At 60.7% G+C, this 15,808-nt stretch overlaps 1 protein-coding gene across 1 annotated transcript; it reads left to right on the plus strand.

The window, feature by feature from the left end:
- Positions 1–6,995: 6,995 nt before the first annotated feature.
- Positions 6,996–8,865, plus strand: LOC127550363 (mucin-1-like). The gene is made up of 3 exons (XM_051983053.1): positions 6,996–7,103; positions 7,384–7,611; positions 8,128–8,865. Exons 1-3 carry the CDS (start codon positions 6,996–6,998, stop codon positions 8,863–8,865), a joined length of 1,074 nt encoding a protein of 357 aa, XP_051839013.1.
- The last annotated feature ends 6,943 nt before the right edge of the window (positions 8,866–15,808 follow it).

Raw genomic sequence — 15,808 nt, forward strand, 5'->3', positions numbered from 1 at the left:
TATTTTTATTAATGATTGTTAATAGTAATATTTTCATTGATAATTATTCATCACTAGTAATTGATGATTCTTGGTGATTAAAATTAATAATGATCGTTATGATCACAATAATGATTTTGTCTGAGTCCCCGCTAAAAGCTCCCCTCCCATGGGAAGCCTTCCCTGAGCCCCCCTAGCTCCGGTGCCTTTCCTCTATTGCTTTTTGCCTATTTGTCCTGTATCCAGCTAGCTTCATATACCAGCTTTGTCGGGACCTTTGACCTTGGGGAGGGAGACTGAGAGTGGCAGCCGCAGGAGCCAGACATGTCCCCGAATGTGCCGTCTTAGCCTAGGCTCACCCCCTCCCACCCGGCCTCCACACTAGTGCAGAGGGAGGAAGGGCGCCCAAAGCCCGGCGTCCACAGGCTTCCGTGGGATGGAGGCGATCGTCACTCTGGGAAGTCGCTCAGCGCTAACGAATTCCCAGAAACCCTCGGAGCCCCAGGAACTACGGAGAGCCCTTTTCCTCTTGCTTGTGAGGACGAGGAGGCAGAAGGGGGCACCCCTGGAGCCGGGCGCCCAGGAAGCGCGGGAGGGCTTTGCTGCCATGTAGTTTGGGCTGCGACTGGGTCTGATGGGGGTCAGGAAAAGGGGAAGCGGCCACAGCATTGAAACCAGGGGCTCCCCGGGGGAGCGGCCCCACCGTGCCTCCACTCAAGCGGACAGCGAGCCGGACCCCGCGTGGTTGGGCAGGGCTTGGCCAGGAGAACTCACTGTTCATCCAGCCAACCAGAGGCCCTGTGGGACAAAGGCAGGGACTTGTTCAGTCATCCATCTAGAAAAAGGCAGAGCCGGGGCTGGATCCCAAAGCCTGCCGGTCCCCCGGCCGCCTCAGGAACAGCCCCGCCTAGTCAAGGTACGGTAGAAGCTATTTAGAACCCGTGTCCGTGTAGATGCTGACGCCCACTCGGGCAGTGATGCAGTCTCCCGAGCTCGCCGGGGCTTGGTGCCTGGAAACGGAAGCAAGCCTGCCAGGTACCGGTGACTCACGGGGATCCGGCGCCCCCCAGACGTGCCAATTCTTTGCCATTTCGGTTAGCGCTCTCCCCCCTTCCTGCCAGCTGGCAGCCTGGCTCAGGGAACGGACGCGCCTGAAGAGCAGAAGCAACAAGTGACCGCAGCCCTGCGTCATACTTTGGGGGTTCACGCCCGCCAGTCACGACAGAACCCGGGGCCCAGCCCCACGGAGGGGGAGTGACGATGTTCAGCTGTTAATTTGCTAGAAAGAGACGGGGCACATTTGCCGTTCTCGGAGAAAGACTAAAAATCCCTTAGACGAAGCGTTTTTCGAGGTTTCCAACGAACGCTGGGTTCAGGACGTGGGTTCAGGTTATTAGGACATGGTCAACGTGGAAATTCATCCCACTTGACTGCACTTATTCCCTCTGAAAAACTGTTTCACCGTTTTTTCCCTCGGGGCAGCGAAGGTGGGAGGAAAAGAAAATAGATCTGTATTCTTTGGGAAAAAAGGAATTTAAAAAAATGTAACCAAAGTTGAACCCAAGTGTTACTACAATACGCCTCGTTATGTTCACAGGACTCCACGATCATATCAAGAGCTTGGGACTTAATTTAAATGAAGTCAAAGCCAGAAAAAGAGAACTGTTTCTATAGTATTAGAGTTTGCCAAGCCCTCCACAAACATGATGTTGTTCGATCCTCACAACGACCACGCTGGGATTGTTACTCCCTTTTGACAGACGAGGAAACTGAGGCTGGCACTGTCATTATCCCCAGCGCACAGAGGAGCAGACTGAGCCTCAGAGCGGTTGGGTGGCCACACTGGCCATAAGAATCAGAGGCACAATTCAGACTGAGGTTTCTCCTGGTCCCAGTCCCTGCTACCACACTCACTCAGGGGCCTGGAAGGCTCATCTCAGGACGGCTGCTCCCGTGACCTCGGGCAGTGCACAAACCAGGGACCATCCCTGTATTTCCCAATTGGAGCTTCAAGATGGTGGGCCCACCTTCCCCTGCCCATTCCCTAAGAGGGACACTATGGGCCCATCTCCCCCTGCCTGTTCCCTAAGAGGGACATTTGGGAATAAGTTCCAGAGCTCTCCAAATTAAACCCTAAGACCCCTGGGAGGGCTCACCATGTGCAGGGAGACCTCTGTTAGCCTGTGAACTGTGCCCCATGACCCAGCCAGCTGTTGAGAACAGAGAACCACAAGCTTGCTGAGCAAATTTATGCATAAGGTCCGGGTTCTGAGGAAAAGACTGGTACAGGAGAGGGGTCGAGGGGAGACCTCCCCTACCCTTACCCAGCCCCTGGGCTCTGACAGAGAACTGGCCCAACCCCCAGCCTCTGAAGCACCTTCCCTGCCGGGCTGAGTTCTGCCTCTGGCTGTTTCAGAGATGGGCGAGGAACAAGGCCACTGGGGGGGCTCTGCCACCGGTGGAAGGGAACCCCTCCAGGAGTCGGCCTCTGGGAGGCTGTGAGGGGGACGGAGCCCCACCCGGAGCCGTCCCCGGAGAACGGTTGCCGTTGCCCCCGTCCAGTATTTCCCATGAACTCTGACAAGGCTCCATTTGTTTTATCTTCATGGACATTTGCTAATCAAGAGCTTGCAAGGAGGAAGGGAGGGGAGGGGCGACCAGTCCCTGGATGAGGTCACAAAGTCTCCTGATTTTCTGGGTGGGAACAATGCCACAGAGAAGCTCCTGGAGCCTTCTGAGAGGGCCCCAGGGCACCAGGGACCCCGATTTCCCGTAAGCTTTGCCCCTGGCAGAGTCCCACGTCTCTGGGCCTGTTTCCCCCTTTGTAAGAGGGGCCGAGAGCAGCCTCGGGGCCAGGGAGCAGCCTGAAGGACAGGGAGCGGCCTCGGGGCAGAGAGAGCGGCCTGAAGGACAGGGAGCCGCCTTGTGTGAAGGACTCCTGCGTGACATCCCAGTCAGTGCCTCAGCAGCTCTGAGGGGAGAGAGGGGGCAGCTGGTGCGGGCAGGGGCTTCCTGGCCGAGCTCTCTGCGCCGATGCACTCGTGGATTCGGACCCACCAAAGGAGAGGAAGCAAGCGCAGGAAGAAGCGGTCGTGGCCTCCCCCCACTGGATTCACTCCCCCGGTACCGATTCTCCTTTGACCAACATCACACTGTCCGTGGTTCAGACCAAGAAAGGGGCACGTGGGAGGGTTACCTGATTCTCTCTTTCATGGGAAACAGTCATTGGCCAAAACCATTTCCCAGTTCAATCCGACACGCATTTATTAAATGCCTACTGTGTACAAGGCAGCATGCAAGCTGCTGGAGATAAGTAACAGCCTCTCCCAAGCGTGATCATTTTTCTTACTCGGGAAACGGGGACAACAACGTCCGCCTCACAGACTGTTGGGAGGGAGCGCTCGGTTGTGTTGTGAAATACCGGGAGCTCTAAGTAAACACAAGCTGTTGTGATCGTCACCGAGGCCCTTTTCCCAATGGTTCATCCTGTGACTTCAGGTCCCTCTCACCTTTGAGCTTCGCATCCTCTTGTCAGGATATTCCCATGATCCCTCAGTCGCTCACAGAGCACCCGCCCTCATAAGGCTTAGAGGAGCCCAACAGTGAGTGTTTTCCCTCCTCTTTGGCTGATGGAGGGATCTCCAAGCCTCGCTGGCTTCCTGGCTCTCCGGCTCTGCTGCAGCTCGGGGCCCCGGGGCCGGTGGGTGCCTTTAAAATGTGATTTCTCCTCTTCAGCCCCTGGGGCCTCCCTGCGGACCTCGTGCCCTTCCTCCCTTATTAACCCCGAATTTCAGAAAGCGCATATTTAAGCTGCGCTCTCCATGTCCCCTCTCTGGCGGCTCCCACTGCTCCTCTCGCCTTTTCTCCCCGATCCCCCCCCTCCCTCTGCACTAGTCACGCACGCCTCCCATCTGCTCAGTTTCTCTTTCCCCCTTCCTGTTGTGCGCCCGCTTGTTTTTCCAGGGCGTCTTCAACAGCTTCTCACCAAAAATGCCAAATTAATCATCCCAGAGCACGTCTGACCACGTCGCTTCCCTTCTCCGAGATCTCCCATGACTCCCCAGTGCTCCTAGGCTAAAACCCGTGCTCGTGTTTGCAGCCCCCCCCACCCCGGACTCCTCTAGACCTGCCCGTCCTACCGCCAGCCAGTGCCCCCTAACTGGCCTCCATCTCCCTCGGCCCCTTGCCTTGCACGTCCCCCACACGGCGCCCTCCTCTCGGCCCCCCGTCGGACCCTTTGCTTCCTTCCAGGCTCCAGCCGCTTCCTCCCGAAACCTTTCCGGGCCCCCCAGGACCTGGGCCCCCCAAACGAGCCCAGCTTTGCCTATTTTCAAACCTATGGTTTCCAGCTGTGGAGCGGCCCGGAGGCGAGGGCTGGGGCTTCTCCCCGCCTGTGTCCCCGGGACTTCTCCTGTGCCTTTTCCACAGGAAGAACGGCCCAGATGGGGGGTATTGGGACCCCCCCACTCCCCACCTCTTCCTTGTTCGCTCCCACAATACTCACACTATTCTCAGAGCCCCCCCCCTTTCACTTTCCTGTCTTTGCCGCCTTTCCCCCGAGGCCATTTCTTCCTTGAGGCTCCTGTCTCCTTCAGCCTAATTAGGAGGGGGCCCAGCGCCCCACCACCCAGGCGCCCGTTTCAGACCTGGTGTTTGGGGTGAAGGAGGAGCGTCCAAAGGGCACTTCGCTGCCTCCCTGCTCCTTTTTCCTCAGGTGAAAGCTCTAATGACGATGTGTGAGCAAAAGCAGCTGCTTCCCAAGCCCGCCCGCGGCTTGCTTTGCACTTCCTGGGGAGCTGGTGGGGCTCTCCCCGGGTGGAAGGGGCAGGACTGCATGTAGTCTCCCCTCTCCACTTCCCGGCGGCTTTAGGGATGCAAACTCACCAGCTCTGGCCATTTGTGCTCTTTGCCACCTGTTTTCCTCCTGTGTCACTCCCAAACTGACTTCTGTGGGACCTCGATGGACTCCCTCTTCCTCCTCCCTCTCCCTCTTCCTCCTCCCTCTCCCTCTTCCTCCTCCCTCTCCCTCTTCCTCCTCCCTCTCCCTCCTCCCTCTCCCCCCTCCTTCTCCCTCCTCTCTCTCTTTCCTCTTCCTCTCCCTCCCCCCTCCTTCTCCCTCCTCCCTCTCTTTCCCTCTTCCTCTCCCTCCCCCCTCCTTCTCCCTCCTCCCTCTCCCTCTTTCTTCTCCCTCCTCCCTCTCTTTCTCCCTCCTCCCTTTCCCTCCTCAGCAATGTCTCCTTCAGTTTAGACCGTCTCGGCCAGGAGGGCTTTGGGAATCTGTCCGGCTCTGCCGGGCGTGCAGGAGTTGGCAGGTTTCCTCCCAGCACTCCCCGTGTCCCCAGGCTGCCTCGCTCCCAGAGGAGCAGCCCAAGGGAGCCCGAATCCCCTCCCCCCAGACTGATTCCACTAAGTCATGGAACCTGGGCCCCCAGCGCCCTCCCTCCCGTCCGGGCCGGCCGCAGCCAGGGAGCTGAGAAGAGGCTTCTCGGGGAGCGTTTCCTGCCCATGGCCCTCGGAGTCTGCCCGGAAATCTGCGTTTGCTGGCAAAGTTCTCCCCAGCCGCCCATCTGCACGTCCCTTGCAAGTCTCTGCTTGGCTCGTGTTTTTATGGAATATTAGGTTTGCAAAGTGTGTCCCCTGTGAGGTGGGGAGCCCAGACATTCTCCCGCATTAAATCCGAGGCCCCTGAGCCAGGTCCTACCCATGGTGGGGGAGCCCACGTGGCCCCCGAGCTCTGTGACGGCCCCCCATCTCTGTGACGGCCCCCAGCTCCGTGACAGCCCCCCAGCTCCGCTATGGCCCCCAGCTCCACTATGGTCCCCCAGCTCCACGACAGCCCCCCAGCTCCGCTATGGCCCCCAGCTCCACAATGGCCCCCAGCTCTGCTACGACCCCCAGCTCCGTGACAGCCCCCCAGCTCCGCTATGCCCCCCAGCTCTGCGATGGCCCCCAGCTCCGCTATGGCCCCCAGCTCCACAACAGCCCCCCAGCTCCGCTATGGCCCCCAGCTCCACAATGGCCCCCCCAGCTCTGCTATGACCCCCAGCTCCGTGACAGCCCCCCAGCTCTGCTATGACCCCCCCAGCTCCACTACAACCCCCAGCTCCACGACAACCCCCAGCTCCGCTACGACCCCCAGCTCCACGACAGTCCCCAGCTCCGCTATGACCCCCAGCTCTGTGATGGCCCCCAGCTCCGCTACGACCCCCAGCTCCACAACAACCCCCCAGTTCTACTACAACCCCCAGCTCCGCTACGACCCCCAGCTCCGCTGCTGCACCAGAATTTCTATTCCAGAGGCCACGTTTCAGTGAGCACGTTGCCGAGTTGGATGTTTCCAGAGGAAACCTAATGGAGAGCGGACTGGAGAGGAGAAGCTGGGAGCGAGAACCGCCCGCTGCCCAGGCAGAAGGGAATACCGAGTCACAGGCCCGGGTTCCGGTCCCGGCTCTGGCCCTTCCTCACCACCTCGTGACTACCTGCATCACCGACCACCCGAGCCCGGTCGGAGGCCCCAGGGTCTCCAGAGAAACTTCCTGCCCCAAATCGGGGAAGGCGGGGGTCGGCTGGACAAAGTGGCCCCTTTCATCTGGGAAGAAAAAGCCCAGTAAGGACCCAGAGGGGTCTGCAAGCACTGGGCGGGCCATTGGGTGGAGGAGGGATCCATGGGTTCCGCTCGGTCTCAGAGGGAAAGCCGGGGTCAGGGAGGGGGGAGGCAGAGGCACCCCTGGATCCAGCGTAAGCACACGGTTCCCACAAGCCCAGCTGCCCCCACGGGGTGTCCGCCTTCTCCATCGCCAAAGGTCCCCGAGCCCGCGCTGAACGAGCTCTTGCCGGGGAGTCACGGTCGGCTCGGGCCCAGGACGACCGCGCTGTCCCCGCTGGCTCTGAGGGAGGCGGCTGCCCATCCCGCCCGTCCCCCGAGACCCAGCGCCTCCAAAATCCCAGAGCCCCGGCTGGCAGCACTGCCACGGCCTAGCTTAGAGGAGGGGGGGAGGCAGTCCGGGAAGGGCGGGATGGTCCCACCGATGCACTGGCCCCCGCGGGCGCCCGCCTCCTGCCCCGGCTGCTCAAGGCCCCCGCGCGCCAACCACTGGGCCGGCCTTGTTTGTCCAGTCTCCGGGGTGAGACGAGTCACGGAGCCCTGGGGAAGCTGGTTGGAAAAAGCTCCAGCTGGGGCACACCTCAGCCCCGGGCTTCTACCTTGGACAGCTCCAGGGCTGGGAGCCAGAAGCAGGGCCCGGCCCAGGCCCCAGCCTCAGGTGCTCACCCAAGAGATAGAGTCAGGCCCCTCAAGGCAGCTGGGAAACCCCGGCTCCCGCAGCTGGTGTGAGGTCGTGGCCGCGTCTCTGCCCACGAGACAGAGCCCGAGCTCCCGGAGCCCCCGCGGGTCCCTCTGACGAGCCCCGACTGCGGCGCTTTCCCGGCCTGGCAGATCTGCCCGGCTTCCGTTCTGGAGGCCAGAGCCTGGCCAGCCCCGAGGGAAACGCCTCTCACCTTCGGCAGATGACCTCCGGGGCAGCAGGGCACATCATTCTTAGGAAAGGACGAGCAGAGCGGGCCCACAGCAAGATCCACTTGTGGCTGTCCCCTAGGAGACGGCGCGAGTCCCAGAATCCGGGAGCCCGTGGGGTCGGGAGGGCCCCACCCACCTGTTGAGCACGTCTCCCCTTCCTCCCTCGGAGCCCCCATGTGGCCAACAGAATCCTGGGCGTCCCCTAGGCCCTTAGGACCCTCAGGACCCTCAGGGCAGACTGCATCCTACTGAGGAGCCCACTGGCCAGTCTGAGAGGAGGGAGGGACTTGCCCGGGGGCCTCAGCGGCCCAGCCAAGGTCAGCCCAGCTCCTCCCCCTACAATCCTGGTCCCCTTCCTGTCTCTGCCCGGGCCCTCCCAGAGCCCTGGCTCAGCCACAGACCAACCAGAAAGGCGGCTCAGCTGAGTCAGCCCTGCTGCCTTCAGAGCCCGCGGACGGAGTCACTGCGGAGCAGGAGGCCCAGAGGCAGGGACCGGGCTCAGATCTCCCCTTGGGACCTTGGGCAGGACACTCAGCCAGCCCCGGGCCTCCCTTTCCTCCTCTGAGAGGTTGGAACTCCTTGGCCCCTTCGAGTCCTTTGCGATCCCATAGTCCCCCATTTCCATTCCTCAGCAGGCTCCCTTCCAGCCTCTCCATGCCCTCATCCAGAGCTTCCTTTCACAGTCTGCCCCTGGGCAGCCTCCCTCCTTCTCAAGGAACTCGGCGTTTGGCTCATCGTCTGCCCCTGCCCTGCTCCGCCTTCACTCCCCCCAAGTCCTGCCCACAGGGACAGACTCTCGCGGTCCCCATCACCCCAACCCCGGGTCCCAGACTCGGAAATCCTTCCCTCGGATCCCAACTGCCGTCCTTCCTTCTTTCCTCTTACTCTTCCCCAACCCTCCCGTCCGTCCCTCCCGGCCTCCTTCCCGTCCGTCCCCCTGGCCTCCAGACTCACTGACCTTCCCGTCCGTCCCCCCGGCCTCCGGACTTGCCGACCCTCCCGTCCGTCCCCCCGGCCTCCGGACTCGCCGACCCTCCTGTCCATCCCCCCGGCCTCCTTCCCGTCCGTCCCCCGGCCTCCGGACTCGCCGACCCTCCCGTCCGTCCCCCGGCCTCCTTCCCGTCCGTCCCCCCGGCCTCCGGACTCGCCGACCCTCCCGTCCGTCCCCCGGCCTCCTTCCCGTCCGTCCCCCGGCCTCCGGACTTACCGACCCTCCCGTCCGTCCCCCGGCCTCCGGACTCGCCGACCCTCCTGTCCGTCCCCCCCGGCCTCCTTCCCGTCCGTCCCCCGGCCTCCGGACTCGCCGACCCTCCCATCTGTCCCTCAATAACCCATCACTTAACCTGCCCCCTTCACAGACCCACTGGTGACCATTGAACCAAGTACTCCCTCTCCTTGGCCACCTCTCCCTCATCCTTAAATGCCCTGGATGTCCACCCACTGGGCGCCAGGGCCCGCCCCACGCAGCAGCTCCTCACAGCTGGGCCCCCGCCGCATGTTTCTCCCCCGCGTTCTCCACAGCAGCTGCCTGCTCTCTCTCTCCAGATGTCCACCCCTCCCACTTCACCCAGAAAACTGCCCCCTTTCTGCGCCCCCTGCAGCGTCTCTCACTGTCTCTGCAGACTTCCCCTCCCCCAGGCTGCCCCTCTGCTGCCGGCTCCTCCGCACCGCCCCCCCCCCCCAGCCTCCGTCTCGCTCTTTTATCATCGTGAGCAGCAACATCCCCGAGTCCAGTTTCGGCTCCATGTCAAGCTCGGGAGGGGCAAAGGAGAGCAGAGCCCGGGCCCCGCCTTCCAAACAAGACCCTGACCCTGACCCCGTAAATGGGGGGAGGAAGCGCCGGCTCGGGGGGGCCAGGAAAGGCCCCTGAGGAGGAGCCGAGGCCCGAGGGAAGCCAGGAGGTGTCGGCGAGGGAGGGGAGCAGGAAATGGAGAGCCAAGGGCTATCCCAGAGCCCAGCAGGCGGCAGCCACCCAGATGAAGGCGCAAGCATGGCCGAGGTCAGGCAGGAAACGCCACATCTGAGCCGGAGGCGGGCACCGGAGGTGGGCACCAGAGACGGGCACCGGAGGTAGGCACCAGAGGTGGGCACCAGAGGCGGGCACTGGAGGTGGGCACAGAAGGCGAGCACCGGAGGTGGGCACCAGAGGCGGGCACCGGAGGTGGGCACCAGAGGCCAGTGAGGGATGGGCTCAGTCTGTGCTTCTGGAAGACCTTTGGCAGCTGAGTGGAGAAAGGACTTAAGGCAGGGGGACCCCCCAGCAGAATACTCGATGGGCACGGAAGCCCAGACCTTGAAGGGGCCCCTCAGCCTTGAGGGACTCCCGTTGCCCACAGGATAATCGGCATACCCGCCAGCCGGCACCGAAGGCCCTCTGCAGTTGGACTCCCCTGCCTTCCCAGCTCCTCCACGTTGTCTTCTTCACTCAGCCTCGCACAGGCCCTCGCTCTGACCCGGGGCCCTCTGCCCTCCCCGAATCCTGACTCCCCTCCTGAAGCCGTCTCCAGTGCCCCACTCGCCAATGCCCCCCCATCCCAAATGGCCCGGCTCCTGGGCTGAGTCTGCGCCCGCTCAGAAGTGAAGCTGCGGGGGGGGGCACAGCATAACCTAGAAGGGTGTTTGGTGCTTAATGGACGGCGTGGCTGCCAGTCTCCCCTGCTTGCCCCCCCGAGTCTCCCCCGCCCCGAGTCTCCCCAGCCCCGAGTCTCCCCTGCTTCTTGCCCCGAGTCTCCCCCACCCCGAGTCTCCCCCGCCCCGAGTCTCCCCCGCTCGCCGCCCCAGTCCCCGGGGCCCGTGCGATCTTCCTCTGAGACTACGGCGTCCCCGACTGCCACAGCCCTGCTCGGGGAGCCCCCCAGGGAGCCCCCCCGAGCCAATCAGCAAGCGCCTGCGGGGCCCCTGCTCTGGGCCCCGGCCGGACAAGCCGCCTGCCCCAGGTCAGTCCTCGGGCTCCCCGGGCCCAGTGGCTGCCATGGCTGACCCCCTGGACTTGCCGAGCCCAAAGCCGGAGGGTTTCTCTATAGGAGGAGCTGCTGTCTAGCAACGTCGTCCCCGAGATGCACCGACAGCGGTTCCTTTTTGTGATCCCGCCGTGTCTGTCAGAGTTCTTCCTGGCCGCGAGGGGGCGCCGGGGACAGAGCACCTGGCTGTGTGACCCTGGGCAAGTCACTTAACCCCAAGGAAACAAGTTCCCCTGACTTCAGTCCGCAATTAGGGGGAGTTGGGGTCATTAGGAAACAGACGCTTTTGGCCAATTAACTTCCCAGCTTCACATCAGCCGCAAGTCCAGCAGCTTCGCCGTCCCCGCCCTCATCCAGCATCCGGGAAAGGCGAACGGCACAAACCCCAGCACGATCCGGGGCCTCTGGGACCCTTCCAGTCACCGTCCGGCCCTTAACGACATGTCCTGTTATCCAGCCCCCCTTGGCCATCTTTCCTGCACGGACGGCAAGAGAGGCCGCCAGATGCCGGCCAGACAAGCTACGGCCACAGCCCCCTGCCCTTGGCTAATCACCTGCCAAAAAGGGTCTCTCGGCGGAGTCCCCTTGGCCCTGGCTGGTCGGCGCTTCCTTCTGAGCGCTCACTCACCAGCCCTCTCAGTGCTCCGCCCGCTTAACGGGGATCCACGCCAAGGTCAGGAGCTTCAGGCCGGCAGGCTCCCTTCTCCTCCCTTTTCTAAAACCCACGAGACCTTTGGCTTTCTCCCCTCGCAGACCCCCCCCCCCATCCCTGTCTCTGAGAGCGCGCCGCCAGAGGGCCCGCGGTCCTGATCTTTCGAGATCTCTAACGGCCACTGGGCGATCTTCTCTGCCCTTTCAGTCCCCAAACACTGGTCATCGGGGTGGGAGATTAAGCGTATCTCTGGCGGCCGGGCCCCCCCGTCTCCCGGGGCTCTCGGCTATCAGTGAGGACCCAGCAACCTGTTGCACCCGCCAGTCTGGCGGTCACGCTCCCGAGTCACGCGGTGGGGCCGAGGCAGAGGAGCTCCTCCTTCTCTCGGAGCGGCTCCCGTTATCCCACCCGTGGTGACCTTCCCCCTCAAAGAGCTCCCAGAGGGGAGGAGAGCCCCTCCGTCCTCGGCAGTCGCCCCAGGAGCTCCGTCAGACGCGGTTGGGGCCGGGGCTAAAGCGCCCCTCCAGCTGCCATCCCGGGCTCTGCTTTGGGACGCAGTTCCCGCCCTGCTTACAGGAGCCTCTGGATAATCTAAAGTAACAATACTTGTCATGGTGACCTCTCAGGGTCAGGGAAAATAGGACCTCCGATGCTCTGCAAGCCCTAACGTGCTCGGGAAATACCAGTGATTGGTGCGGGTCCCCCTTGGGCCGGGCGGGCTCGGGGAGACACCGTGCGGGTCCCCCTTGGGCCGGGCGGGCTCGGGGAGACACCGTGCGGGTCCCCCTTGGGCCGGGCGGGCTCGGGGAGACACCGTGCGGGTCCCCCTTGGGCCGGGCGGGCTCGGGGAGACACCGTGCGGGTCCCCCTTGGGCCGGGCGGGCTCGGGGAGACATCATTGTTTACACTCAAGCCAATGTCCACCCTTCTTTCCCTTTCCAGTTCCTGGATTTCCCAACATTCCTTGCTCCCTGTGCTCCTCCATGACCCTTTTAATGTATCCTGCTCCTTTCAAAACGCTTTGCCCAGCAACCTTCCAACCTTGGGGCTCATTCCCGATCTCGAGGCAATGGCCGCCAGGTCGGGCCCGTCACCCGGCCCCCGTTCACTTGTGTATAGCCATCTGAAGCCACACCTTTTATGTCTGTTTCCTTTCTTGAGTTTTTCCTTCCAAATTAATGGTCTTCACGAGCTCTCCTGTGTAGACACTGCCTCCCAGGCTCTCAGGGCAGAACAGATGATCTGGGCGGCTTTCCCCTCCCCCTTGGTCAGATCTGTAATTCTGAGCCGAGCGCGATGGGGTTGGTCCTCCCTGGGTTCGAGGCCCTCTTGACCCAGAGCTCAGCCTTCGTGCACTTTAAGTTACATTCCAGCCGTTCCGATCCTGACCATCCGCTGGGGAGCGGCTGGCGTGGGCTTCCAACGGACCACGGCCGCGCTACAGGACACGACAAGCGGGACGGCCTCCGAGACCCTGGAAAGATTTACAGGAACTGATGCGGAGTGAAGGGAAAGGAGCCAGCACAATGAGCGTGGCGGCCGATGCTCGGCAACCCGACGGCCGAGGCAATCCCGAAGGGCGCATGATGAAACCAGGGTCTGCTGCCAGGGAAGGAGCCACCGTGGATCGCCAGAGACAGAAACAGGCCAGTTTGCACTTTCTTTCTTTCTCTTTTATTCATCCTCTTGTGCAAAGTGGCTAATACGAGAATGTTTCACACGATTGCCCGTGTGTAACCGAGATCTGATGTTTTACTCTCTCAGGAGGGGGAGGGAAAAAAGAAAGGGGAGAAAATTTGGAACTCAAAACTAAAGGAAAAGGTTCTTAAAAACTGGAGGAACAAAATGTCAATCCCGTTCTAAGACACCACCTTCTTTGCCCCCCGTTCACTTCCTCCCGAATCCTTCCTCTCCTCCAAAGCCCCTGCCTCCCATCGGCAGCAGTGACAAAACAGCGCTGGGGACCACGGAGTCTTCGCTTCTGGTGCAGAACTTGGGAGTTGTTGGCAAAGTTTCATCAACAGCCTCCTTAACTCCCCATAGACAAACCCCACCCAGGGAGAGGACTCGACATAGACAAAGGCGAATTGTGTCCAGCATCCCCAGTCACTGCCCCTCTCGGGAGGGTCCCTAATGTCCCAAGCTGCACCCGGGGGCACTGGCTGTATTTTCAGAATACTTTCTTCCCCTTTTGAGTTTAACATCCACTTAATCTCTAACAATGGGATCATCAGTAAGATATGGGGGGGTGATAGTCAGAGGGTCCCCGATGTTCCTTTAAGTTCCAAAGCTGTGATCCAACGGGCACTGGCTGTATTTTCTTTCTTTTTTTTTTTTTTCCTGAGACAATTGGGGTTAAGTGACTGGCCCAGGGTCACACAGCCAGGAAGTGTTAAGTGTCTGAGGCCAGATTTGAAGGGCTGATGCTCTATCCACTGCGCCCCCTAGCTGCCCCTACTGGGTATATTTTCAAGATAGTTCCCCTTTTGCCTTTAACATCCACTTGATCTCTGATAATGGGATTGGAGATTTAAAGTTGAAAGGGACCTGACAAGTCAACTAATCCAATCCTCTCATTAAACAGAGGAGGGAATATGAAGTGCTCAGAGACAGCAAGTGTCTTCCTCGTGGTCACACAGCCAAGGGGAAGATGTGGAAATCTGAACCCAGGTCCCCAGCTCCAAAACCAAGACTTTTCCTACTGTTTCCTGTTGCTTTTCCTCCTCCTCCAATTTGCCTGACTTGTCCTTTGTAGCTTTTTGAATCTGCTCGATTCGAATCTCTATTCGATATAATAATAAGCTTCGATAGAAGCTTCGAATAAGCTCGAACCAATCCTGCTCCCAAAGGGGCCTGAGCTGGACTTCTGCGAGGGGGGGGGGCAGAAGGCCCTCTGGGTCGTGCCTCCGGCTCAGAACCTGGCAGCTTGGCAGCAGGGGTGGGAGAGAGTAACAAGGATCCGTTTCCACAGAACGCCAGGGAGCGGATGGGAGAGTGGGACTTCCCCAGCACGGTGGGTAACGGAAGATCAGGGAGCTTTCAGAAGGAGAAGCTAAGTTGGCCACAGATTTCTGATAGTCTAGGCTGGAAACTGGGCTAAACTGACCGGGAGAAGTTAATTGGCTCGCTTAATAATAATAACACCCCTCATAATAGTAGAGTCTCATTAATTGAACTTGAGATGCTGGGCGGGGGGGGGTATCTTACACATATGTACAATGGGCGTATTAGAACGGCTGTGAGTCAGGAAGGAGCTGACTGACCCTTCTCGGAAGGGAGGCAGCTGCGATGAGCGAACAGCATAAAGCTCATGTTGCTTCCGTACCTGATGCTCCCGCTATGGGGGGGGCGAGGCTTCTGGCCAGAAACGCCCAGTTCCTCTGGCCTTTCTGTGATACCCGACTTCCGGCGTCACCCGGTTTCTGCCAGGCGACACCCGCGATCGTCCCCGTTGCCAGTCACACCAAAGGCAAGGCTGCGTTCTGCCCGTCGGCCTGGGCTAAGTCACATCAAATAACATTTAAAAATGAAATCTTCAGCACCCTCCCTGAGGCTGGCCCGTGAGGGCCGGGGCCGCTCTCCCTCGCTCCTCTGGTCCACGGTTCGGTCCACGTTTCCATCTCCCCTGCTGGGCGATCAGTCAGAGATGGCCGGCCCTGCCCACGGGCCGTTTGCTCCCCAGGGTGCAGCTGCACTTGGAGCAAAGTCAGAAGCCTGCGGGGAAGAGGCCCATTTCTGCTCTCCCAAATCGAAGGCGAAGAACACGGCAGAAACCAAGGTGAGAGGGAAGGGCGACGGGAGGAGCAAGAGCCTCCCCAACCCCCGCCTCCTTGGGAGTGGAAAGGAAAAAGCCTGCTGGGCACCTGAGGGAGGCGTTACTCCCAGAAGTCACGGCAATAGGTCAAAAACAGGAGACAGACTGAGCAGAAGAGCAGAGCCCGGTGACGCTGGGACAGCCTGCTGGGCTATTTGTCTCAAACAGACGTGGGCAGGACCCAACCGACGGCCAGTCAAACTTACCACCTGTAAGACCTTGCTGCCCCGCAGGCCTCAGTTTCCCCATTTGTAAAAATAGAGGAGGGGACTCAGTGGCCTCTGAAAACCTTCCTGTCTATAGATCTTCAAACCTATGAGCCATTCACCTCTCTCCAGGTCCAAGACAGTTCAAGCCCAGCCTGTGTATGGATGACCAGCTTCCCATTGTCAGTGGCCCGGAGACAAGCAGACAGGCCTGAGTCACCCCAGGGGGCAAGTCCAGGCCCAGAAAGCCGGGCCCCCTCTGGGGCCACGTCTCCCAGAATGTGTGCCGCTCATCAGCTCCCGGATGGCTTTTCCCATCCCTCAAGCTCCTCCGCTAGGAAGCCAGCCAGACAAGCCACCGGTGCTGCCTCGAGCCCAGGCTTCTCTCATCCCCCAGTTCAGCATATGGCCTTCCACACGTTGAGACCAGAGATTTGGCTGAGCTCGGATAAGTAGAAGCTGGGGCCTCTCCGGTCAAGGGCCACCATCTAGAGCCTCCTTCTTAACTACACCTGAGCTCATGTCCGCCAATGGTCCCCAACTGGATCACACGCCTGCTTTCGCATCTCGAATAACTCTTGCTCGTGTCATCCCGGCACCAGGGGCCCCTAAATGCGGGGGACCGTCCCTTGCATCTCCAGATATTTCAGGAATGGAATCAGATTGGATGGGATGAGATGG

Source organism: Antechinus flavipes, chromosome 1, assembly GCF_016432865.1.
Source record: "Antechinus flavipes isolate AdamAnt ecotype Samford, QLD, Australia chromosome 1, AdamAnt_v2, whole genome shotgun sequence".
Classification (NCBI taxonomy): domain Eukaryota; kingdom Metazoa; phylum Chordata; class Mammalia; order Dasyuromorphia; family Dasyuridae; genus Antechinus; species Antechinus flavipes.